The sequence below is a fragment of the Ambystoma mexicanum genome, chromosome 6p (assembly GCF_040938575.1).
Source record: "Ambystoma mexicanum isolate Mex_15411 chromosome 6p, UKY_AmexF1_1, whole genome shotgun sequence".
NCBI classification, from domain to species: domain Eukaryota; kingdom Metazoa; phylum Chordata; class Amphibia; order Caudata; family Ambystomatidae; genus Ambystoma; species Ambystoma mexicanum.
In genome coordinates, this window is record NC_090935.1 from 1,315,882,735 (window position 1) to 1,315,909,685 (window position 26,951).

At 46.1% G+C, this 26,951-nt stretch overlaps 1 protein-coding gene across 2 annotated transcripts in view; it reads right to left on the reverse strand.

Moving 5' to 3' along the window:
- The window catches only part of CNTLN (centlein), a 2,346,865-nt gene that overhangs the window by 366,294 nt on the left and 1,953,620 nt on the right, over positions 1-26,951 (reverse strand). For both annotated transcript variants that reach the window (XM_069625978.1, XM_069625977.1), the window contains exons 22-23: positions 14,271-14,397; positions 5,385-5,522 (exon numbers count right to left, since the gene is read on the reverse strand). In XM_069625978.1, coding sequence (XP_069482079.1) covers positions 5,385-5,522; positions 14,271-14,397 — 265 coding nt within the window. The remainder of the gene's footprint in view (positions 1-5,384; positions 5,523-14,270; positions 14,398-26,951) is intronic.

The following is a 26,951-nucleotide window of genomic DNA, read 5'->3' on the forward strand; positions in this document are numbered from 1 at the left end:
CGGGAGGAATGCGAGGACACTTCTTTTGACATTCTAGCGAGTGTCCATGGGCCAGGGTGTCCAGCACCCAAAGGTCGGTGGAGATGGACTCCCAAACGCTGACGAACTTTGTCAGCCGATATCCCACCGGGGTGCTTCAGTGGGGGCCCGACGCTACGGCCGGTTCAGTCCTGCTTGGAAGAGGCTTTGCCGCCTTGGCCTTCTTGACGACGACGGCGAGACCCTCCTTGCTTGCCGTGGCCTCTGTAGGCCTCCTGGGACGAGGAGCGGGCCACCTGGCGGTACATAGAAGAACCACTGATGGATCCCTTGGAGGCTCCCTGTCTGCCTCCAGAGCTCCGAAAGGGCCGCTGTTGCTGAAGGACTCGGGTTGTCTCTGTGTCGGGCTTGATGGCCTGGAGGGACTCATCCACCGCCTTCCCAAATAGGTTGTTGCCATCGAACGGCATGTCCAACACTATGGTCTGGACGTCCTGGCAAAAGTCCGACACCTTGAGCCATCCTCGTCGTCGAAGGGAAACCCCTTTGCCCAGCTGGCAAAATCCGGTATCGGCAATGTCCGTTGCCACAGTTATGGCGTGTTCCGACGCCACCTCACCTTCCTGCAGAATCTGTAGGGCCTCCGCCCTCTTGTCGTCTGGTAGGAAGACTAGCAGGGGAGCCATCGTGAACCAAAGCTCCCTGTCGTAACGGGCCACAACCGCTAAGGCATTGGCCGCCTTAATTGTGGTAGCCGCCGATGAGATGACTTGTCGTCTCATTGAGTCCAACTTCTTGCCCTTGCTGTCCGGCGTGGAAGTGGAAGTTGAAGCCGCCGCACCCGCCGCTTTCTTCTTGGCCGCTGCCAAGACGACCCAGTCCGGGCCCTGAGGCACAAGGGGGCGGCATCGGGGACCCGGTACTTCTTCTCGTACCTGTACCTTTTGGCAGGTGTCGTGGAAGGGTTCTTCAGGATAGCCAGCCCCTCGTCCCAGATGTCATCGAGCAACAGTACCGCGAGGACCATCTTTCTCTTGGTCTCCCGTCGTTGGTAAAGAAAGCCTTCCTTTTTCTGTTCCTCAGGGCGGAGCTGGAAGAACTCGGAAGCCCTGGCTATCATGGCGTGGAAAGAGCCAATTTCGTCGGGCGGAGAGGCCCGAGGGGGGAGGGGGGTGATGAAGGAATGTCTGTTGTATCATCGCCACCGTCGTCGTCCATCCCCGTCGCTGTATCCGTCGCTGTATCATCCCGAGGGTCCGGCGAGGGGGATGAGGGGTCCACAGGCCTCGTTGGCACGAAGGGCGGTGCAGGGTGGACTCTCCTCCGCTTGTTCGGAGGGCTTCCCGACGGTCCTGGTTCTGGATCCTCCGTCGGAGTCCGTGGTAACCTCGTCCTCATCTCAGTACATAAGGATTGGATCGCCAACTAAATGGCCGCCGAGCTTTCCTGGGGCTCGGGCAATGGCTGTGACAGGCGGGATGGCTGCTCCACTGAGCCCTCGTCGTCGCCATCGTCGCTATCTTCGATCACATCAGCAGGAACCTTCCCCTGGGATCGAACCTTCTTGAACCTCTCGTTGAGGCCTTTCACGGTTTCCACCAGATCCTCCGCAGAGGCTGAATCCGAGTCCGTAATGGCCACCACCCCCCCTCTTTTTCCACCGGGGTCTTAACGATGGGCTGGAAAGAGAATTCCCTCTGCGGTGGCAGGGAAACTCTGGCCGCCTCCACTGGCGTAGTCTCTGCCGGCTTCGCCAGAACCGCTGCAACAACCTCGATAGAGGCCTTTGCCGGGTGGATCAAGGCCCTCACCACCTTAGGTGCGTCCTGGGCCTTCGCTTTGGGGGGAGGGTCATCACCTCGCTCCCCCTTGGCTCCCTTCGAGATTGACCGGGGCCTCTCCAGAAGCTTACCCGGGTTCTCGGACTTCCTCTTCCCCGAACCAGAGCACTGGCTCGTGGTTGATCGTGCCGGGGAAGTCGCGCCCTGCTTGGCAGCCGAAGAGCCCGACCTTTCGGCGCTCCCGGTGCCCGCGGCCTCGCGGTGCTTGCTCGGGGCGCCCTCACAGGACTTAGAAGACCGCTCAGACTTTTTCTTCGCCTTCTCACCTGCTGTGCCCTTCTCCAGCCAGGCAGCGAGGCGGGAACGACAATCTTGCTTGGTCCGTTCCGACAGGTTCTTGCAGAACGCACAGTCCTCATGAAGGCAGTAGAGACATCTCAAATACTCGTCCTCCTTGAAAACATTTTGCAATCCGAATCCCGGGCAGCTCCTGAACAGCTTGTATCCGGGAGTCGAGCTTCCCTTGTCCTGCGCCATGTCCATTGAGGTAGGCCTCACATCTTCTGGAACCTCCGAGAAGCGTAACTCGACGAAAACTTCACCCTTGAGGGGCGTAGAAGAATTCCGAAACGGGTCCCCGTTTTCGGAAGTGGAAACGGTGGAGCTTGAGGCTCGATTAAAACGAAAAAAATTAGAGAATCTCCTGAAAAAGCGCGAAAACGCAGTAAAAGCTCGAGAGCTAAAGCACGAGGACTCCCAACACTTGAACGTGCGGTAAAAATCCGAGGATGGCTGCCAGGGGAGGGGCTTAGGGAGAGGGCAGTCATTGGCTGGGGGCAGTATGACCCAGAGATCAGTGATTGGTTACTACTAAGAAAGACAGATCAGAAACAAAACTTTTCTTTACCGAGGATTCCCAGCCTGACGACGGGAATATTCATGAGCATGTGAATCCATGCCAGACCCCATGCTGGAGAAGTCTGTAAATCTTGCTGTGTTGCTTGTGGGGCCAGGGCTATTAAAGGTGTGTTTGCCCAAATCCCTTTTCCGATTCTTTGTCCCTGGCTCCACTGGAAGTTCTCAGCAGCCCTGGCTCTATGAATGGCTTTTAGTCATATTTCGCCAGCCAGCAAAGGGAGGGGGGTTGCTGGGTGACCCCTCGAAATTGTTCCGTGTAATCGAGGAAAGGCCCCCAGGTGCTGTAGAATTTGCTCCTGTTCCCATTGCGAAGGCATTGATTTTCTCTGCGACTGCTGTGTCCCAGCATTTGGACCACCAGATAGGGATAGCCGGGCCTTCGGGGTGTTTCCACAGCCTGGTCCATGGATATTTTTGACGCTGTGAGCAGGTGAGAGCATAAATCCGCCGAGCGGCCAGTCATTGGAAATTGCCCTTGCCTGAGCCCCCCAGTAGGACAAACACCGGGTCCCATGGTATCGCAGTCCTGTGATTAGTCGGATTTGTTCTAGGACACTTTTCCAGAAGGGTGTTGCTTTCGGGCATGTCCAGAGGAGGTGAAACAAAGTGCCTGTGTCTGCACAGCCACTCCAGCAGTGTGGTGGGATTGTTGGGCTGCTTTTGTTTAGGATTTCTGGTGTCAGGTACATGTGTAGAACACTTTGATGGCCCCTTCCTTGTTTGTAAGGCATTTTGAGCGGTTGTGCATCCGCATCCAAATTCGACCCCATTCCTCCGGGTTCAGTTCTTTTGTCATGTCCTTTTCCCATTTCTGCATATAGTTTTCCTTTTTACTGGGGTCTGCTCTATCTACAAGTTTGTATAAGGTTGAGATCTTACCTTTCGGGGCGTTTGCTTTTAATGAGGTTTCTAGTGCTGTTAAGTCTCTGCCCCATGTGTTTGTGTTTTTATGTTGCCATGGGATAGCTGCGTATAGCGAAATCATTCAGTTTCTGGCACTTGGAATTTTGTCTTGCATGCTTCAAACGTGAGCGGAGCACGGTTGGCAAAGAAGTCTGCTATCTGTTTCAAGCCACCGTCTCTCCACTTGCCAAAACCGTTCGGGAGCATGCCCGCGGAGAAATTGGGGTTATCCCAGATTGGGGACAAGGGGACCACAGTGCTTTTGCAGCCCCAATGACGGGCCGTCTTTATCCAGCTGTCTACGGTGTTTCTGGTGGCTGTTAGTGGGGCAGGGTTGGGAGGATCCTGGGGCCTTGTGATATGCGGGAGTTCGGCTGGCGTGTACTGGCTCCAGTCCTCCTCAATTTTCTTCCAGAAAGGTTGGTTCGACGTTAATTGCCATACGAAAGCCTGCAAAAGCAGTGCTGCAAGGCAATATCAGGCGATGTCCGGGACTCCCATGCCGCCAGTGCCTGTACCCCAGAGCATTATCTGCGTAGCTATTCGCGTTCCCCCGACCCCCAGACGTATTTCAAGATTTTAGTTTGTAGCTTCAGCAGATCCTTTTTGGGCATGGTTATGGGGAGAGCCAGGCAGTGATAAAGTAGTATAGGAACCAGGTTCATCTTCAAGGCTGTGATTCTCCCCATTCAGGACACTTCCTGTGCATGCCAAAGTTCAAGGTCATTGTGCAATTCTTTAAACAATGGGGGAAAGTTTATGCGGAATGTGTTCTCAATTTTATTTGGGATCTGGACTCCCAAGTAGCTGAAGTGGGATTTAGCCCATGGGATCGGGTGTTTGGACGCCAGGGCCTCTCTGAGCCTCCATGGTATACTGATGCCTAGTGCTGTCGATTTTGCATAATTGACTTTGAATCCTGATTCGTTCCCAAATGCCTCGACCTCTAGCCATAAAGCTTTCATGGATTTGTCAGGCTGAGTCATGGTAAGAAGGACATCATCTGCGTACATGGCTGTTTTGTAGGTAGAGCCCTTAACCTGTACCCTGTGTATTAGTGGGTTGCTTTAGATTCTGCTGGCGAATGGTTCCATTGAGAGTGCAACGATTCGGGGCGACAGGGGGCAACCCTGACGTGTGCCTCTGGTGATGGAGATGTTGGGGGATCTAATGCCTTTTATTCTAGGTACGTGGTGGGGTGTGGTAATTGGCTAGGGACCATTTTGTGAACTTTGGGCCAAACCCAAAGTGGGCCAGGGTTTCTTGGACAAATCCCCAATCTAACAAATTGAACGCTTTGTGTACGTCAATCCAACACTATTTCACCAATCTTCTCCAAATGTTGCATAGTTACCAGTGAGGACCTGCCAAACATTACTGGTTACATGACATTTGGACACTCCACCCCTTTCCCTGGATTTTAGCACCTTCTCACAAGAGATGGTTGCCTAAAATCGGCAAAACATCAATGTAGTCATAGAAGGACTTTGGCTAGTATTCAATAAAAGGGACCTACTATCAAGCCATCCCGACACCTTTGAAATTATCGTTAGCTTACATGGAGCCTGCACTGTCCATTACGTTCAACATTATTTTGACTTATTTTGACTTCACACATGCAATTGGAGTTACATTGAGGGGAATCTTTGAATGCTAATTTCTAATACCATTGCCAATAGTACATCGGTGTAAACGGCATTATGGGCATTCAAAAATCTAGTTAAAATGAACAAGTGAATATCCCAGCACCCCATAAAAGAAATGCAAAGATAGCAAATTAGTATCCTTTACAGGTTTGTTTACCTTTCTTTCCAAATGATCTTTTACTTTGTGATACAGCTGTTCATACTGTGATTTCTCTTTCATAGCCACATTAAGCCGCTGCTTCAGTGAGTCCATTGATGTTTTCTTGGTAAAACCCTCTTCGGTCAAAGTTTTCACCTAAAGGAAATCCAAACCTTGGTTATGTTATTTCTGAAACAACAGGTTCCCATTTGACATAAAATAAATATTGTGGCATTGCTGTCGTACGTTCTCCTGAACTCATCATTTGTGTTCTCATCAAGTACCGCTAGACAAAGAAGATACTTTTTAAAAAGTTCATTTACAGATCTACATAAAGAGTCAGGATGAATTTCAAATATAACTAAGAGTCTCCATATAATAATCATGGCCAAATCAAAGTGCTTGATAATGTTCCCTAGGTGAGCATCTCTAACATAAGGAAAGTGCCAAGTGTTTCTAAATCAAGAAATCAAAAGAATTGGAATTTCCCCTTTTGTGTCAAAAGGTTTCCTTGAACCATATTCAGTTTTCAAGGAGTCCACCACAAAAGCCCCAAAATTTATAACAACAAAATCCCAAAGTGTAATACAGAATCTTCCCGTGTTCAAACAAAAAAGGTCTTTCAAGGAGGCCATCAAATCTCCTCATTATGTAACAGCAAGGAAGGTGGTTTTCATCTCCAGCATCCATTTTGTCTCAAGGCTCTCGGGCAGAGTCATATTTTGGTGGTCTGCTGGACGGTTGCCCCTTAGGTGTTTTACCAGCAATTCACTCAAGCTTTCGGTTGCCAGGAGGCCTTGGTGGGGGCTTAATGAAATTCACTCAGGCTTTCGCTTGTCTTGTCAGGAGGCCTTGCTGACCATGGTGGGGGCTTGATGAAGAAGTGCGGCCCTGCTGCTAACTGCCCCCTTAATTTCTTGATAATTCCTCCTGGGCATGCCATCCTTCTACCAGCGTTTCTTAATCTCTCTTTCCTACTCCCTGGATCAATGTCACCATCTAGAGTCTCTTCCAAATTTTTTCCTCTTCTTGTGAGCCACATTGCCTTAAGGATTTTTCAATTCTTCTTGTTATTTCTGGTATTCTCTGCACCTTTACACCTCTTGCACTGAAATGGTTTATCGCCTCTCCTGACATTTGGTTTCTTCCTCACTCTTCTGCCAATGTCTCTCATCTTCTTTTACCAAAATATTCTCTTCCTCTTGATGGTCTTCTTCAGTCTTCTTGTACCACTTATTCTCTTCCACTCTATGGTAGCTCTCACTACAAGTCTTAGTCCAGCCACTTTAATCCCGTCCCTCCTTCAAACTAAAGTTCCTGCAACTCTCTTGCTCTCTATGGTTTCTTGTGCTACCCCGTCTTCCTGTCATGGCCCGACAAGCCCATGTCCTGGGCAGGCCCCTCGTGCTGCGAGGATGGCACCTCCCAGGGTGCATCTGCGACCGCAAACTCATGAGGAACCACACTTCCTGGCATTCGGAGCGGCTGTGATGTCATCACACATACTGACACAGGGCCAATCCAAAGCCCGGGAAGCCATTACAGACGTAAATGTGGAAATAAAGCATCCACACGAGAGCAGCTCGGTGTACCTCCATGGGTTGTCCTCACAAGGTGCACTCCTCCATATGTTTCTGCTTTTCCCAGTTTCTGGACTTTTTGACTTCAGTTTTCCGGACTTTGCATATTGGATTTTGGCTTGTCTGCGTTCTGCTACCCGGTAACAACTTTTGTCTGTCCCTGCTGTGACCTACATTCCAGGATCGTGTTTTTGCCTTGTTGACTTGGTCCCTTAGGATTTCCGTTTTTTTTCCCTGGACTTGGTTTCTGCTCCTAGATTGCTTACTGGATTTGTGCTTTTTTGGATTTGGTGTTTTTTTCTTAGACAATTTCCTCATTCCGCCCGAGTCAGGTCCTTGCAGACATTCTCTTTATTCTTTGGACCCTTCACTGCTCCTGGTGAATGGACTTCACATAGGGTGGGTATCTGATCTATGGACTCAGGCAATAGGTGAAAGGAGTTCTCACATAGGTTTGCTGGCCAAGACATCCTCTCTAAGGTGGACAAGGGAAATGTGGGGATAAGGGGTTGGACGGTAGTTTTATTCTGTTGTGCACCATTGCGACCTCCCTCTTTCCTTAGAGACTGGGAGAGCCATGGCGTACCCCTTAACCTTTTCACTGGACTGCACTCAGCAGTGACTTTACTTCTTCTTGAAGGGGTGCAGTACAGAGGAAAGTTTACCATCCTGCAGGAAGTATGTTTGTTTCTTGTGGACATCTGACACATCCCCACAGTCTGTCTCTCTCGTTGCCTTTCCTTCCTTCAACCTCACAATGTCTTCCTCTGGCACATTCCTAACAATTTGTATGTCTGGTGTATTCTTATTCTCTTCACAGTCTCCTCCTCTTACTACCCAAGTGGGTACCCATGGCTTCCTTCTGCAAGGTAGAACCCCTCTTTCTTCATGGATAATCATTTTCCCTTCTCCCTCTAGCTATGCCAAGTTTTACTTGAATTTCACTTTTTTCTTCACCAAGCTAACAATGGGTGGTATTTATTTAACTAGTGATGTGTGACGAATTGAGGGTATTCGTCCCTTCACCCCAAAGGGGAGCCACCCCTTTTGAGTCTTGGGAGGTCAGCCCGCTCCGCAATCCCTCGCTAGGGGTCTGGGTAAGTGGGGCCTCATGGGAGTGCTCCCCCTTAGGGGACAAGCACTGTCATTCCCACGGGGAGCTCCCAGAGGAAACCACTTTATCAGCATATATGGGACTGCCTTTCATAATGAATATTGTGTCCTCCTCCTATTTGGCTTCAGACAATGTTGAATCAAACACGCCATCTGAAGGAAAAGGGAATATTTGTTTAAGATGATATTTATATGAAAGTGGGACGAGTGAATCACAGAGGAAGACCGAGTATGGTGCACAAGGGAAGCTCCCTGATGCAATTTTGCCTTGGAAAAGCAGAGAGAAACCACAGAGCCAATACAAACAGTGGAGAACGCCAGTTTTAGACACTGGAGGCCTGGCAAAGCAGACATTGGAGAAATTGTTGGGAGGACGGGGTGGAAGAAACATCAGATGTGGTGGCATGACCGCTATATCACCGTTGTTGGTGAGGTGCCTGTCCAACAACGCTGAGATCAGAGCAGCCGGGAGCACTGAAAGCTCCCACGCAACAGCGTTTGCTGACCGCAGCACCCTGAAAAGACCGGAAGCAAGAAAGCAAAGCAATCTACCCGAGGGAGTGCGGAACCCCATGAGCACACCCGGGACGCACAAAGGTACAGGGAGAAGCGGGAGGCTGCCGGGGTAATGTATTATGAAGAGCGGAAATTGTGAAAGCCATGAGGGTGATATTTAAACAGTGAACCAGCATAACTTGACATATGAGGAATGGGTAAAGAACGTGGCAAATAGGATTGAATGTGAACCTGAGGGAAAGTGGAAGCGAATACCCTGGGAAGGAGGGAAAAAGCCACAAGAGGTATTTGTTGAAGAGTGGGGTGAATACACCATAGGAAGGTGTAAAAAGTGTTGCGAATTAAGACCACAAAGTAGTTAAAATAGAGACAGTATCCAGTAGAAAAACCCCAGGAAGGGGAGATTCCTAATTCAGATAAAGTAATAACAAATCTCAGAAAGGTTGGATATCAAAAATGTGAGAGACAAAGTAAAAGGAAAGCATGTGAGAGAGCATCTCAAGGACTGCGAGACTTGTCATTGGCATCAAGCCCAGGGATCATATCTCTCCAGGACTGAAATCTCTGTACTGGCTCCCAATGGCGGCAAGGATTAAGTTCAAACCCATCTGAATTGTCTAAAGGGCCTTCTGGGGCCTCAATACCTTCAACTCTCTCTTCCTAAATATCTTCCTTCTCGAGCTCTTAACTCATCCACCTCCAAATCCCTCCGGGTCAGTTGCTTTTCCAAGAAACTAGTTGGTGGTAGATCTCTTTCTTCTGATGGGGCCTCCCTCTGGCATAGCCTCCCTGCCTCTCTGAACTTGAGGAGAACCATCTCCGGTTTCGGAAGCACCTCAAGACATTCCTCTTCGCTTCTGATTTCTCTCCTCCTCTTCCCTGCTGATCTCCCGGCTGAAAAAGAAACTGCACTGGTTACCTGGCCAACCTCTGATCTCGGGCCCCTCAGGTCCCCTCCCCGCCAGCTGCACACCTGCACTGCTCCCCTGGCAACCCTTGCACTCAGGGACTGTTTCTGTATCGCTACAGCCCCCTACCAGCACTTGACACCTGATGTCTGCACTTACCCCTGCACTTGCCACCAGCTGGCCGCACTATTTATTGCTTTATTTTACTGTTATCCTAAGTACTGCACTGTCCCTCACCCTTTCCCCCAGCACTCCCCCCCCCGCACTTGCGCGACCTCAAAGTCACCTGGCCTAGTAAGATCATTGTTTCAGTTTTCTCTCTGTGCCACCTTCCCTTCCCTCGTCGCTCCTTGAAACACTTGTGTATAGGCGCGTTATAAATGCCATATCTTATCAAGGGGAACCCTTATAAGTATAAGATTGTCAAAGAAACAAGACCCAGGAACAAGTACTACAAAGAGGAGGGCTGGGAAATTTAGAATCACCTGTGCTAGGTCTTAAATAAGTAATCAAAATGTATATTATGCCTCCCGCAGCCTGTGTCCGGTTAAGGGACCCAAGTCCTAAGGATCCAACAAGGTAAAACTGAGATAAATGTTTACCCCAGAAAACAATGCACGTGGAGTGGATAGGTAATGTAACCAAGAAATGTATTTAATATGAAATCACAAACAAAGAGAAGTCCAATATAATGTACATGCAGGAGCTGCCTGCAGAAAAACACATTTGTGTAACAATGAACAGCCGACATGTATGAATCCAAGGTAAACCGTAAGCATGTTTACAGGAAGAATTAGAAGGGGTTGCCGAATTTCTGATTGGCAACCGTGCGAGAACAACAAAGCCAGTCATGCAAAATGTCATAAATGCCAAGCGCATATGCAGCAGATAACGCAGTCCATGTAGCAGAAGCCTATCAACGTCTCACCGGCTTTCGCTTTCTAATCCCTCCTGCACACATACATAAGGTTTACCTTGGATTCTCGTTGCTATAGCATTGATCATACGTTCCTGTGTATGTCCACACTTCTATCATTAAGATCTGCAAGCTGCAGAGTGTCATAGAGGCAGCCTTATTACACTGGCGACAAGGAAACAAAGTAAAAAGAACCTGCGTGCAAAGAAGAAGAAGAGGAGGAAGCAGTCTGCTGAAGGGGGAGCAGCAGAAGAGAAGTGGAACCACTTCCCCCCAAAAAGAAGTAAGACCCATCACCTAGGGAAAAAGGAAGGGAAGTTAAGGGAGAGAGAAGCCCCAGTGAGAAGGGGGAAGTTAAGAAAGGCCCAGCGCAAGCCCCACTGGAGAAATAAGGGGAAGTATTATACCAGCGCACCACTGAAGGGAAAAAGAAGTGGGCTTGGGAAGGAAGAGCCCCAGTGAAGCACCCAACGGGAAGTAAAGACTGTCCTACCGGGCACTCAAGGGATAATAAATGTACACGATACAGTATGGGTGCCAGATACAGCTCATACATGCACAGCAGACACGATACAACACATCTCCTTCCATTGCAAATGAACAATATTGACACAGACACACTGCTGACTAGCGTCACCATTCATACGACTTTCATAGCTCCCCTAGAACTCCACCAGAGACAGATGCACCCAACCAGGCTTCCTACAACTTCCTACAAAATGTGGCAGGAAAACCCAAACACTACATAACTATATAAAACCCCTTGTAACAAAAACAAGGCTCATCCACGAATGGGCATCTAGCCTGCCACACTAGGGTACACACCTCCCCCTTCATGGGCCATCAAAGCTACATTCCTACGCCATCAATAACAAAACATAACACCTTCCATCCATCCCTGCCACAGACGGACCTCCAGACTTCCACTCCGGCGCACTGCCAAGCCTCTAAATAGGCCTATACGCTACCACATCTGTATCACCAAGAAACTGTACTAACAAGTAAAATAACATCAACTCTGGTAGGATGGGAAGATCTGACACAGAGAGGTAGAAACATCAACCCTCTCAGATGGTACAGAGTGAAGTGTCACGTAGGTGCCAGGGCCGGATCAGAGTGCCAGCCTAGGATGTCAAGCAAAAGCCCCAGAAGCCGTCGGGACACTTAGCACTAAGAACAGTAGTAATACCTATCAATCAGCCTGAGAGATTGATAGTAGGGGTTTATAGGTGTGGCGTTGCTGATTAGACTGAAGCTTGGAGGCACTTTTTTGAAGCGCAAGGCGAGCAGCAATAAACATTTATTTTTAAATTAAGCAAAGCGCTTTCTTAGCGTATGGCTCATGGAGTTATGCCAGTTGGTGCTGGTCTAACGGAAGGAGCTGCAGAGCTCCGCGCGGCACCTCATTCAGTGGTGGAGTGATGATGTCACAGCAGGAGGCTGGGAAGCTGGTGAACAGATGGAATGCTGATCAACTAGTGTTCGCTCACAAAAGTCTGTTTCGTCTGAGAGCCGAACGTCATCCAGTGAAGAGCGTAATGAAACAACACAGGCCTGTCTGGTGGGGTGGAGGGCTTGCCTTGGCCCCTTGGCGGTCCGAAATGGGGACGTTGCTACCATCGCTGAAGATCCCTTCCACGTCTATGGGGGCTTTGGCCTGCATGGCGTGGTGGGCCCAGCATTTCGTTTTACGGACCTTCAGTTTGAAGAGTCTACAGGCTCGACACTTCTCCTCGACGTGGTCTCGTGGGTAGCGGAGATTGCACACCAGGTGCTTGTCGACCCACAGGAATTTTTTCCTGCAACTTGGGCAGAACTTAAAAGGGGTCTTATCCATGATAACATGTAATGGTAGCCAGGCGAATGTAATGTAGGAAAAGGGGAAAATACATTTTCAATGACCTCCCCCCTCTCTCCATACTTGCATGGGCAGAAGCCCGGTGCGGCCTTCCGGGGCTTAACGGATTCGTCGAAAGGATCTTCTTCAACAATCGTCGAAGATTATCTCAATAGTCAGTGAATAAAGGATAGGAAGAGAGATCTAGCTCTAATTATTATAATCAATGGCGATATGCCGAAAGAGGAACTCCGCTATTGTGAAGAAAAAAGTTGGGCAATGTACCATTTAGTCAACTAGCGGCAGCTTTAAGTTGACGGCAGACCTTTAAAGGCTTCTAAGAAAAAGTATTTGCTTTCTAATCTATGGAGACAGAAGGGCAACTTTGTTTCTTTGCACATGAAAACAAAATTTGAGAGGAGATAGTGTGCGGTTGCTCTCATAGCTTACATAGTATATAAGATACAGAGAAGAAACCTGTAGTTTGTTTAATCTCCCTGAAAAGATTGCAGTTACTCTGAGGGGTCATGGTGTATCTTTGGAGTAACAATGACCACGGATCAACATGGAACCTTGATTTGGTGTCGGAATGTTCCAGAACGTCAGTGATTGTAAACATCTATGTAGAGGGGAGGGGATAGAATTGCTTCTCTGGGATAGGAAGGCCATGGGTCAACATAGGGACAACATTCCTCCCCCACAGGGAGCTAGCACATACACATTTCATAGGAGCCATAAAGAGGATTCACAACATGAGCCTCCACAGTTCTAGTGGGATCAAAGGGTAGGGTTTTTCGGGATATCTGAAATAGAGGGTTCACCAGAAGGGTGGGCTTTCTAGAAAAGACATTAGGCGGGAAGGATATTTATATTTCGCTCTGGTATTGACTGCATGGCAAATAAACATGGTGCATTAGTTATTGCTTTTTACAATACATGTTTGTGCTGTTATACTACAAAACGTGCTACAATGAAGATAAAATGAAGATAGGACATTCAAGAAACTTCATATAAATAAAGAAATGACTGGAAATTAAAAATGTGAAATGCTTCTCCTCTCCTTGTGAAGAGTTTAATAATGACATTGGGCCTCATTATGAGTCCAGCGGTCATCCTGCTGGTGCTACCTGTGGGTTGCTGTCGGACTCGTGTCATTTTACCGGCACCTAACTTTATGGTGCCACCGAGACATTACAAGTCCCATCGGACCGGCAAGCTAGGTGCCGGTAAATCTTGTTCACCATTACTGTGGAGTCCCATAGGACTCCATGGGAATGGGTTCATGGAAGCACCGGCGCCGTTTCTAACGGCGCCGGTGCTTCCATGATCAGTCTGCCTACCATGACGGCTGCGCCCGGCAGGGTCGGACCTGTCGGGCACAGCAGCCCCAGCAGGAAACTTGTAATCCGAGGTACCTTTGTTTCCGGATTGGCAAGGTCATAATGAGGCCCATTGAATAACGGCCAAATAGAAAGTAGCCTTCATGTGACAGTGCTTAGACACTGTCAAACACTCACTATTTTATTATTATAATTATTCTTTTATAGCGCGCTTAATACCAGAGATTGGTTTCTAAGCAAGGGATCAGGGTTCGAACCTGTGTTGGGTTGTGCTGTCTTGCTTTAACGCATTGCCCGGGAGCTATGCTTCAGCAAGACTAGTAGCTCTCTTTCCTCTTAAGGAAATGCATATTTTATGCAATCGTTGATAACACTGACTTAGAAAGTGTTATAAAAGCTGTTTTGATTCCCTAAATGCTTGCTCACACACAACTACGATTAAAAAGCCTTACAAAATGAAGAGTTTACATTTTTTTAAACTGTATGCAAAACTCATGAGCATTGCCATTTTAGGAACTATATTTAACAGTAGTACATGGACATAGGGCGCTATTCGACATCTTGGGCAATTTGAATACTCATAATAACCTCCCTACACAAAGCATAGGATACACAGGACCTGGCACTGCAAACTAGAAGGGCATTGGCTGGGATTTTGTTACAAATGACAAAAAAGGTAGGATACCCAACATACCTTTCTTTCAAGATTATCTAACATTTCCTTGCAAGGTTTAGCGCTTTCTTCATTTGCTTTAAGCCGGGATTTCAAATCTTCTATCAAGTGCCTTTTCATGTTGACATCCCGATCCACTCGGGCAACCCTTTAAAAGCGTGTGTGTGAGAAAGAGACATGTCAAGCAGTATTTATAATAATATGAATTACCATTAAGTCACTACTTTGCAAAATAACACAGCACAAACTGCATAATGTATCTGATGGTTCAAGCAAAACAATGGCAACATAATAACAAAATTCATTAATGACTAGCCGTTCCCTGCGTAACATATGCCGTTCTAGTAGATCTTAAAGGTCAATATCGGTCGGTAATTGATAGGGTTACTAGCGTCCCCCTTCTAAAATATCTCAATTACCAGTGATCGCTTCCAGGAAGGGGGCGTAGGTCTGTGATTTCTTAAAGTTCATTGAAAAGGCTAAAAGCATAATAACTGTTTTTTTTTTTAATTTGAAAGGAATATTTGTATCAGATTGAATGAGAGGTGTACGCAGTATAAGAACAGTATCTAAACTCCACCGATTACACGGGCCTCTATGATGTGCCTTTGCAGACGTGAAATTGTCAACCTTGTTCCATTGCAGAGTCCCTGTGATGGTATAAAATTGCGTAGTAGGATAATTACAGCACCTACTTTCAGTTTTAGCTTGTGAGGAGGCATTTCTCCTACAGCGTTTCGCTCTTTAGAGACTGCAACGTTGTGCCGGTAATTAACTGTTCATTGACACTGAATAATTCTCACCCTCAAGTCGCATATCATGAAATCACGGCTGGAAATAAACCAAAAGAGGCCAAAATAACGGCATATTTTAACTCGGTGGATAATATCAAAAGTAGCCTAGAGAGCGGGCTAGTGCCTTCAAAGAGTGCACCGACACAGGGGCAGCTGCGCTCTGTTTCTGACGCAGAGATGTTGAGGACGTTTAATGAGGTTGAGAACGCAAGGGGGAACTTTACCCCTTCCTTCTGCACTGACATGGAAGGGGACACATGAGTGGTGACACCATTACCTCCTATGTCTCAAGTCCCCATCTGACCGCACGAAAAGGAATAAGATCTCCAAGTGCTTTGTTAACTCTCAATTATGTGCTTTCTACCTTTGCCTCACTCTACGAGGACATCAAATTCCGAAGTACAAATGCAAATTATTGTATTGGGTTCAATACAGTATAAGTTGGAGAATTTGTCAAAAAAGACTGACTTTGGGGACTTAATACAACCTAGCCTTATACAAGTCCGCCAAAAGGGATGAACCTGTTAAAATAAGATCTGCAACCTCTTTCAGTATACTGAGAGGGGCAAAGAGCTCAAAGCCATTCCACTCTTCTAGTGTTGATTATAAATTGTGGGTGAACAAATCGTATTCCAAGTGGGAAAACTAGGGACATGTGGGTTCACAGTTTCTCTACCCCTCTTATACATTATTAATTTAAAGTGTTTTTAAGGAGGACAGGTGTCTTTCACTTACTAGATCCAGGATTCTCTTGCTGTACTCAGACATTTTAAATTTGAGTGCAATTACTTCAAGGGACATTGAAAGGGTAGATTGTATAGACCCTGAACGTACAAATGTGGTTCTTGTTAGTTTTGACTCAAGAGTAGTGTCTTATCTCACCATTCACCACTGGTTTCAGTAATAATGGTAGGTATTGTCATAACATGATGGACTTGGATAGGAGTAATGCTGTTGACGTCATTGAGGGTAATGGTGCAACCAAACAAAGAAATGTCCATTTTGGAAGAGGGGATGTGATTAAAGGAAGTAAGGATCAAGATTGGTCATGGATAGCTGGTTCCTTGTCCGATCAAAGGAGCTTAGAAGTAGGAACCAATAGGCTTTAGTACTATCTGCTCTGAACTTTCTCTCATGAAACACAAGAAGGCATTCACATCTCTTTATAAACCCTCAGTTGGGGTCCATTTTGCAAAGGTTTGAGATTGTGTACTTTTAAGAGATATGGTTGATAGAGCGCCTGGCGTGGTACAGCTACATTGTTTGCTTTTTACCCTCTTGAAAAGGTCCATTGCGGTGCCCTTTGGGGGGCACGGGGTTTGGTTACAATGTTCATAGCAGATTGTGGGTTTGTTAATGTTAAGCAGTGAAATATCCTCCAAGGAATATTAGCAGAGGAGTATGATTTAAAAGTGTTGGGAAAAATTACCCCTTTTTTACTGGTTAACATTTATTGGCATACGGGTATATGCCCATTGGATAGATTTCTTTTGTTAGCTTAATTGACCTTATTGTTGGTTGGACTGGGGATAACATTAATGGTCATGTGCAAGTCCGTGGTGATTTTAATTCAACTTGTAATATCTGGTCAGTTAGATACCTCAACTATCAGCAAGGGTATATGGCGAACTTAGTCACCTCCAGAGGCGACTCTGAAGTACGGACTATAATCTATGTGCTTTATGTATAAGCACACTTTGTGATATATATTCCAACCTCCCCTGCCCCATCACTACTGTACTAGATGGTTATGCATTTTAGGCATCTCCACTGCTGCTAGACATGCACCTTGTTTCATTTCCAGACAGCTGACACCCAGATATCACGCTAAGCCCTCTGCTATGTGCAGTGAGCACCATTAATTATGTGGATTGATTCATAACATCCCTCACCTTAGGACATAGAATGTTCCATATAAAAGACTAAGAGTTTGGTGCAGGATATCATTTTTCTAATGGCAATTGATGCACAATATTTTTTGTTGTTGTTAGCGTCGCCTGTACACTTGGAGTTCTGGCGTTTCATATGGTTTTCACTAGATGAATATGGCAGTTGGAGTTGGCCACCTCCTCGTGTTATAAGCGACCGTCTCTATACTTAGTTCCTCACACAACTCCATACAGAACCTGATGAAGAGATCACTTCCGGATGCCCGGACGCGGAGCAAACAGAGGACGGTATTCTGCCTAAATAAACAGGTAAAGCATTGTCTTTATGCATTTGAATATGCACGATGTTGCATCTTTATGCGAGAGTTAGAACAAAGCCCTCTAAACCTGTTCTTTTTTCATTGGGCTTTAATGTTACTAAAGTGCAACGTCGTTATGCCTAATCGGCCTCTGAGAGAGAGCGCAATGGAGCTGTGATTTGTTATAATACGACACTGATACTGTTGAAGAAACGGCATGATGAACATTACAGATGTCAGTGTTTAGCAGTGCATGTGTGAATGCTCAGCTGGTACGTTTAGAGCTCTAAAAGAACATTTGCATACTAATTTTTATACTTATGCCATACCGTCTGTAACCTCATTTTATATATGTCTCAATATATAGATTAAAGGGATATATCAGCCTGCATAGTAGTGTGCAATGACAGTGGCTTACCACTTGAGGACATGGATGCCTGCACAATACATTGTCAGGTTTGAGTTCCAGAATAAATCCCCCTACATACAACTAATAGATAAGGTGCATCATAGCGAGTTCACACTTTATTTATCCACATGCCATCCAGGTTCAATATCTGTGAGTGAATACCAACATCCTCAGAGAGGTTCCAGAGATGGTTTTGGTTCATTTAACTGTAATTTAAACCAGTTTCCCCCCAGTGTTGGGGTAAGCATAGTTCTGGCTGGCTTGTCAAGCTAACTACCTGGTGAAGGACACTTTTTGGCTTCCACTTTGGTTTTAAGATTGTCAAGTGTACAGTGTTGGGTTTCTTGGTGAGTGCTTCTGGGTTTCCAGCTTTTTTAGTCCTATTGTAATGCTTACCGTGTCCCTGCAGGAGCGTAAAATGGTCTGGGACCCCGGTGATCTGGCAATACTGGTTAAACAGGATTTTCCTCTGTCACAAAGGAGAGAAAAATAGGAGGGGTACCGGATTCAATTTTATGTGGTTACTATACTATGGCTCACCCTTTTTCCCACCCAGCTGACTCCCTTAATGTTTCTATGTGCCCCATTCTCCTCCTTACCTGTGTTTTGATACTAGGGAGCTCTCCATCCTGCTTTCATGCAGCGGTGCCGTTGGTGGTGAGGCTTAAAAAGATCTCAGGCTGGAAAAAGTCGAAAGGGCTGGATTCTTGGAGGAATTTTTTGTTTTTAGGCAGTGGGGTGTGGAAGTCTTTGAGAGGAAAAAAGGTTCTATGGTGAGAGATTTAACAACCCTCTCTTTCTTTTGCAGGTTCGCTGAAGAGAAAAGTTTCACTTGAAGAGCACGGGCTTCGTCGAGGAAAAAACATGAAGTCTTCTCTTGAGGTAAGTATGCGCGTGTAGTTGGGAAAGGCGCGCAGCACTTTGTGCCTTTGCTACCAAGCTTTGGTGCCTTCTCTGTGAGGAAATGTTTTGAAATGCTTGGAAAGGCTCGTTGGAGCTTCAGGTACGTAAGCGTGTAGTTTTACTTTCACTTGCTGTCAGGTACATAGAAAACTTAGATCTGTGGTACTTCTGTTAACTTAACAAGTTCATAACATGACATTCTCTATTGTCTTACAGGTCTGTGAGCTGAGCGCCGGTAGCGTTACACCGCTGTCAGCGGGAACTAACGCGAAGTGCGTGTTTTTGCGGGGGCGGGGCTTTATAGTCCTCCCTGCCCAAGTACTAGATCTCAATTGCTTCTTAGTCAGTGACCCCAAGGGCAGCCATCTTAAGGGGAATGGTAAACCATTGGATCTCTATGGGAGCCCATTGTAACTTTGGTACCGAGGAATGTGAGAACACCGGGTTTGCCATGCTAATACCCATCTAGCCCCCACAGATCTACACCAATGCCACTACCTGCCCTGAATACCAGATCCCAACCGTGCAACTCTGGAGGTGATCATGACACCTATGGGTAACAGGGTTACTCTATCTCTCTCTTATTTTTTTATTTGAGAGTTTTTTGATGACTGACTCTAATCACTGTTACTTCTAATTGGACGTATTTCTTGTTTTTATTTTTACTACTCCTCAGGGGTCGCTACAGGAAATTTTGGCTTTTTTGGTCCCGAGGAAGGTGAACCTACATCTAAACACTGCAGATGAGGCAGCACAGCCCCAATGATGGAAACTGTGCATTATATAATACGTAGACCGCTGAGCCTACAAATTATTGTTTGAGGTTGTTTTTCTGATGACATCTGCAAGATATATTAACAGAGGCATGTATTACGAGTAGGCTTCCTTAAGCAAATGAATGATATAACCTACATCCCCTGTAGGGTTAATTTGCCTCCTGTCTGTGTCTATTTTTGATATGTTTTTCGTTTCTCTTAGTTTATGTAGAATTGCGATTATTTATTTGAATTGTATAATGGTGTTTTAACTTTTTGTGTCATATTGGTATATAATAAATACCTTGTCAGGTACAAGGAACAAATTGTTATTGATGTACAGATGTGTTTGGTTCTTCATATTTAGAAGAAGGAATTCTGGAGTATAAACTTTAATACCAGGATGAGCTCCAAAATAAATGAATGAATAAATAAATTGTACCTGTATTTCAAATTAGTAAAACTGTGCAAAATGATGGGAATTTGTTTCCATTGCAAAACTGGTTTCCTGTCAGGACACTTGTTTGCACTTTTTAATTCAACTTGCCCTAAAGATGATTCATTACATTCGGATGAATCTTACACTCTTGGTGGTTCTCTTAACTTGCTAAAAGCTAGTTATAGTGTCAAGTGGCAAAACGGTCTAAGAAATATAGGTTTGATAAAAAATGCAATGGAGCCACAGAAGATGATTTTCTCAGCCGCTCCACTTGTCATAGAGGGACTTCCTCCTCAACGTTAGACTATATTTTAGTCAAGATTTTCTTTTTAAAAAAAGTAACATCCTGAATATAGTGCGCCCAACTGATGTTATCATAGCATGTTGCATGGCCTATTTGAACTTAACCAGAGTTGTTCTTCCAATATTTATGGGCTTGACCTGACGAGGAATCAAATCTTGTGGAATGACAAGAACGTCTCTCTCTCTCGAGTTAATGGGGAAATAGCCCAAAGTATGAGGACTACCAGTTACGAGTGGAAGTTGATAACGCTGACAATAGATAACTTCAACCTTTTTTTCTCTGACACATTGGAGGACATTTTGGGAGGAGATACAATTGGGAAGAGTAAGGTAACAAAATCATTCAGAAAGACCTGTATTTATAATTCTGATTTATCTTTGAGGAAAGATCAGGTTTATTAAGGGAAACAATACAACTGAGATTGAGAAGAATTTGAGTATAAAGAAGGTGAAGCAGACATTTACAAATTGGGTTAGAAAGCACAATGCTAGTTTATTACAAGTAGATGCAGAAGCAATGTTGGCTTTGCCTAAGAACTAAAGATATAACAAACTTAAGGAGAATTGTCAACTGTGAAGGCATCATGAAGCAAGACACAGACAACAGATTTAAAGGTCAAACAAACAATATTTATTAACTTAAATGTCAGGATGGTTGAAGACCTAACTTTCCCTATGCTAAGGTGGTATTTCCCTGCCTGAATGAAACTAAGGAACGTCTAAGTCAAAGAGTTCAACTTAGTAGTCTGCCTGTGCCCAAAACCTATTCTTGTCCTGACAACTATAACAGACAAAAGTGTAGAGATGTCAAAGTAGTCAAAAGAAAGTGTTTAACTATACTCAAAGTTCCGAGCTTCTTCCAGCTCACAGCTTTCTTTCTTCTTCCCTTCAAAAAGCACAAGAAAGTTCCATGAAAAAGAGTCTTGAGGTTTACCTTTCTCCAGATCAAGGCAATATATCTTAGAACCAATCATAGGGTTCCCTTCCCCAAGTTTCAAATAACACAATCCAAATAAAAGGGGGTCTTGAGACACCGATCCCAGAACAATACATGCCGAGTCTCAGGGTTCCCTTTCCCAAAACTTCAATGTTTAACACAGGTTCCTTGGTACTTGTTCTTGTGCACCAAGTCACCTTTACCTGGTTTCCTTTGTTGGTTTCTGGGTTTAGGGCGTGCTCTTGAACTCCTCTGGTTTCTCCTTAGCCGCCTCGTGGCTCTGCCACGATGTGTCAAAATCCCCTTTTCAAACAGTAGCTTTGTCATACTGTATTCACTTATTAAGGTTCACTGTTTGGGTTTCCTTCAGCCTTTAATGTATTCAGCTTCAAAGTTTGGATTCATTCATCGTACAACAATCATTCAGTATTATTCAGTTGCAGTTCAGAGTTTAATTCAGTCCTATGATGCTTAATTATATTAAGATTCAAGATTTGAGTACATTCGTTGTGCCACATGCATTCAGTATTCAATGTTTACTGGTTTGCTTCAACGTTAAATTTCCATTAAGTACGGTATTCAATATGCATTGGTTTACCTTAAGATTTCCTTTTAGTTCCGTATTCAATATGCATTCGCTTTCCCTCAATTCAAAGTTCACACACTTTACGTGTTTTACTTTCATTCCTTGGTTACAGACTTTCCATAACATTCCTTCTAGAGTATGCAAACACTTCAACAACACGTTTATTGGTTCAAAAGGACGGATTTGTAACATTCTGAGACTTTCAAAAACATACTTGTTCCTTTAACAAGGCACACGACTACTCCGATACATTGTATCAGTCTCTGCTCTCATCTACCAACAGCAATTCACTTTATGAGCCTCGCGGTTACAGTTATACCGGTTTCTCTACCTGAGAAACTCACTGGCTCACTTTGAAGTCCTTTTCCATATCGCCATGGACACAAACTTGGTGGCTTCCTTCCAGGGGCTTTTTCTCTTGCGCTCTTGCAGCGTCACGGGAGAACGAGCAATCATTTGATGGAATGGACGACCCCACGTCTGGTCTCCTTCCTTCGCCTCGCCTCTGCCCCACTTCACACGCGCCGAGACCCTACGCTGCTTCAGCCTTCAGTGTGCTTCTTCGGTTGTATACAAATTGTTTGTTTTACAACTGTTCGAATTACAATTGACCTTTTCACAATTGACCGAATTGTGAAGGTCAATTGTAACATATATGTGTGGGGAAACCCCCCACAACCCCCCACCCAACGCCAAACCCCACAAAACCCATATATATATATATTACCAAACTGATATATATTTTATACATATATATATATATATATATATACGGTCAATTGTGAAAATGTCAATTGTGACCCTTTAAATTCGGTCAATTGTTCATTCGAACAATTGTAAACGAACAATTTGGGTAATACCGCTTCTTCAGCTGCAAAGTGGCTCAACACGGCTCCCATCAGCTTCTCGTCTCTCACCCCTCACCTTCCTGTCCACACCCCTTTTATACACCTGGCTTGAGAGAAAAGGGTTGCAGGAGTGAGTCCTTTCTCTTAAATGCCTGACTATAGTTAGGCTTATTAGTAAGAAATGCCAGGTCTTGGCAACAGTACTCCTCTGAGGCTCTCTTCCTCATTTGTGTACCAAAGTGGGGTAATTGCATGTTGGTGTGCATAACTCCAAGTCATCTCTTCCTAGTTCCAGTACTGTCAAATTTCACGTGGGGGAAAATTAGGGGAGCTGGCTTATAATAGCCCCTAAAGGTTGGGAGAGGGTTAGGTGTGTCATCAACAGAAAAAGGGGGCTATCATGTCTCGGCCAAAGGGTCCCCCACTCCCAATCCTTAAGGACCATCCACCCAGGTGATCCTGCCTCGCTTTTCCACTCCCAGGGTCAGGATCCAAGAGCGATGGCCTTCCCTTGGCCACCTGCGCAGAGGATCCAAGGGGGGTAGGAGTGAGAATATCCTCAGGTTTCTCACACAACTGAGTAAGGAAAGGGCAAGTGGAATCTGTTATCAACACCAAAGAGGAAGCTGATTGGGTGTGACATTTATAGTCTCTTTTTATAGAAATTGGATCACTTCATACTGAGAATTCTGGCCCGCTGTCATGATCTCTGCTTCCAAAAGATCAGGACTTGCCCGACTCCCTTGGAAGCAGACCCATAACCCCGGTTCCGAGTGCCAGCCAGTCCCAATTGGGACCTTTTGGACCCTGTCCTGGCACCAGTGGCACCAGGCTCATAAAGATGCCCAGTCCACCCAAGCTCATAATGCTTGGGTGGACTTACCTGCAGCAGACCATGCTGCTTACTTACCTGCCAGTTGAACCCCTGATCCTCTTCTGTTTGGGACTACTTTTCCTGTTGGGTGGGGCAGGAGCCACTCCCTAGGTTCAGAACACTGGAACTCTTCTGGAAAGCAGGAACTCTTTTCTTACCTAGGCGTGGCTGTGGAAGGAGACACCTAAGCACTACAGGAGGCTATTTAAACCACACCCGATGGATGAATCTTGCTTTGCGTTATTATGCATTCTCTGCAGCAGAACGCTCATCGTGTCTTCTGCTTCTGATCCTGGGCCTAAGGGAACAAAGGCTTACCATCCTGGAATCCAGTCTTCAGCAGCACCTGTAAAGACAAAGAAAGAACAGGTTAGCACTACGGTCTTCAGTGGCAGCGCATCTCTTACCTTGTCCATCGGCTGTCACCAACGCCTCGCGCTGCATTCCGGCATCTGAAAGACAAAGGCTTACCTACTCTTCGCATGCTCCGGAGGTCTTCGCACTGCATTCTGGCATCTGAAAGACAAAAGCTTACCAGCTCTTCGCACGCTCCGGAGGCCTTCGGCGCTGCATCCCGCATCTGAAAGACAAAAGAAGGTGCGTTTAAAGACATTGGGCAACTTTATTACTCACGTGCCATTACTCCTTCCCACGCCGAATCCAGTGGGTATTCCAGCACCCTTCAGCTTCTCTAAAGCTCCGAACTTGTACCTGCAAGATAAAAGGGACAGTTAGTGCGCATAGTGAAGCAGGCTACAAGCGCTTACTTATGTGCTTCCAGGCGCTTCTATTCCTCACGCGGGTTCGATCCTCAACTCTCATCAGCCCGCCATCCGCCATCGCCGGAACCCTGCAAAACAAGAGATATCATTACAAAAGACTTTTAAGACATTTGAAGTGCCCAGAACTTACCGTTCGTGCAGTTAACGATGGACAGCAGTTCTCTGAGGTCAAGAGGCCTGCACCCTTATCCAGTGAAGAAACTGGTTACGGCACCCTGCCCCGAGGCAGATGGAGAACTCGGCGTTCACTTACCTAAGACATCTTACTCTTCGAGTCAGACATACAGTGCACAGAGGTCCAGCCCAAAGAGCCAACCGTGTGTTACACATCACCTTTGAAGATACAGCATTCACCCAGTCAAGACCGGCGCCTCTGCGGGAATCAGGTGAGCATTACACCCGTGGCTACACTGTGCACTGAAAGACTTCTTATTTTTGACTTAGAGGATATATATAATTATATCGTCAAAGCAAGTAATTCTTGAGCTCCAGGTCCCAACCACCTGCCAAAATAGCTTCCAGTGGAATTGGGTAAAGGTATTGACATTTCTTTTTGATGATATGCTAAAAGGCTGATTTCCAACTATCTGGCAGATATAATATATAATTCCCATTTTAAAAGAGGAATCAAATCAGACCCTAAGAATTACCGCCCAACCACAATATTAGATGCCAACAGTAACATCTTTGCAGCACTAATGCTACAACATCTGGAAGATTGGGTGATAAAGGCAGGCAAAATAAAAAAAAAACTCTAACTAGGTTCAGGAAGGCCCATGGAACCAATCTGAATGGCCTTATAATAAAATGTAGCCAAGATTTAGTTTGGGGAAAAATATGAGGCGATTCTTTTTGCAGCAGTCGATTTATTGTCTGATTTTTACCTGGTGAGTCGTAATCTTCTATGGCCAAGGAGATGATATTGATTGAGATTTGTTTTGGATGAAATGTTTAAGAGGGTATCCCACATCAACCGCTATAGCAGTGGTAAACTTTTAAAATAGTTTTCATCTAGTTCACCCACTCTATATATACTCAAAATACAGTTTATTAAAAGCAATTTTAATGTAACAATATGAAGGAAATTAAATTTGCATAATTTTACATTGTGACTAGGACTGCACATGAACTTTTGAACTGAATTTATTGATAAATTAATAGTTACACCACCGTTGTGACTAACGTACTCTTAGTCCATAGTCCCCTTTCCTCCATACTGTATGTGCGTCCCTAACGAGGGATGGGAAATGGAACCTTTTTCACCATTAAAATCTTATTCCCCTTTAAATTTGGGGGCACGGCCCTGGGAGCATGCGCTCGCCTGGCTCCACCCACAAGTGCCACTCCTCAGTCCCCATAGACGCATTGACAATATTCAGCATTGCCTGATGACACCAGTATCATTAGGGGAGAGGATGGTGGGACGTATGGAGGAAAGGGGACTATGGACTAAGAGTACGTTAGTCACTACGGTGAGTAACTATTAATTACTCTTACTTCCCGTCCCCTTTCCTCCATACTCTATGGGCGATTACAAATGAATGTTGCCCCAGGGTGGAGAGGAGACCCACCTTAAGAAAACAGGTTTCTTAGAACCACCTGTCTGAAAGCTGCCTCTGACCCAGAGGCGGCGTCCAAACAGTAGTGCTTGCAGAAAGCCGAAGGGGTAGCCCAGGTAGCCGCCTGCTGATGACCTGCCATGGCACATGCCATTTGAACGTGATGGCGTGGCCTTGGCTCGGACCGCATGGGCATGTAAGTTAGCCGGCACTGGTTTGTGCTGCCCCTCAGAGGCCTCCCTGATGGCCGCGACCATACATCTTGCTATGGAGACCTCGGAGGCTTGATAACCGGGCCTTGCCGCAACGAAAGTGACAAGCAAGGCATCCGACTTGCGGAAGTCCTTGGTCCTGTCCAGGTAGTATTTCAGCGTGCATCTGTCATCCAGACGGTGCAAGACCCTCTGAGGCTCATCCTTGGGGTCGGCGAAGAAAGTGGGTAAGACTATTTCCTCGTTTAGATGGAATCAGGACATCACCTTGGGGAGGAATGCAGGGTGCGTTCGCAGGACGACTGTGTCCTTTTGAAAGGTGGTGTAGGGCTCTGAAGCCACCAGAGCCTGGATCTCGCTGACTCCGCGAGCAGAGGTGAGGCCCACGAGCAGAGCTGTCTTTATGGTGACCAGCCTGATGTCCATGGACGCCATTGGCTCAAAGCGGTTGTGCGCCAAGGCGCCAATACAACATTAAGGTCCCACAACGGGCATGGTTTCTTTATAGGCAGGTAAAGCATGTGGAAGCCCGCCAGATGTTGCTTGACCACTGAGGTGGAGATAGAGAAGAGGCCCTCCTCTGAATTCCTGTAAGCCCCTATGGCTGCCAGATAGGTGCGGCATGTATCCACCTGTACGCTGGCGTGGGCAAGGTGTGCCGAAAAGGAGAGCACGTCATCCAAGTTGCACTTAAGAGGGTCGATCTCCCTGCAGTCGGCCCAATGACAGAATCGAGACCATTTACTCTTATACTGGCTCCTGGTAGTCTTGCTTCTAATGGATGATCTCTAGGTTAGCCTGGGATAGGCTCAAGTGTTTCACCGTGACCCGCTCAGGAACAACGCTGTGAGGGCTAGTTTATGAGAAGGTGGGTGGAGTACCCTGCCCCCCTTCTGTGCCAGGAGAGGGGCAGGGCCCAGTGGAAGGTGAATGGATGGTCTGTCCGATAGGCTGAGCAGCTCAGAGAACCACAGTCTTGCCGGCCAGCAAGGAGCTATCAAAATGATGCTGAGGTGCCAGGATTCCTTTATCTTGCAGATCACCCTGTGGACCAGGGTTGTGTGCAGGAAGGTGTATGCCGTCATGTCGTTCCATTGTATCTGGAATGGAGTC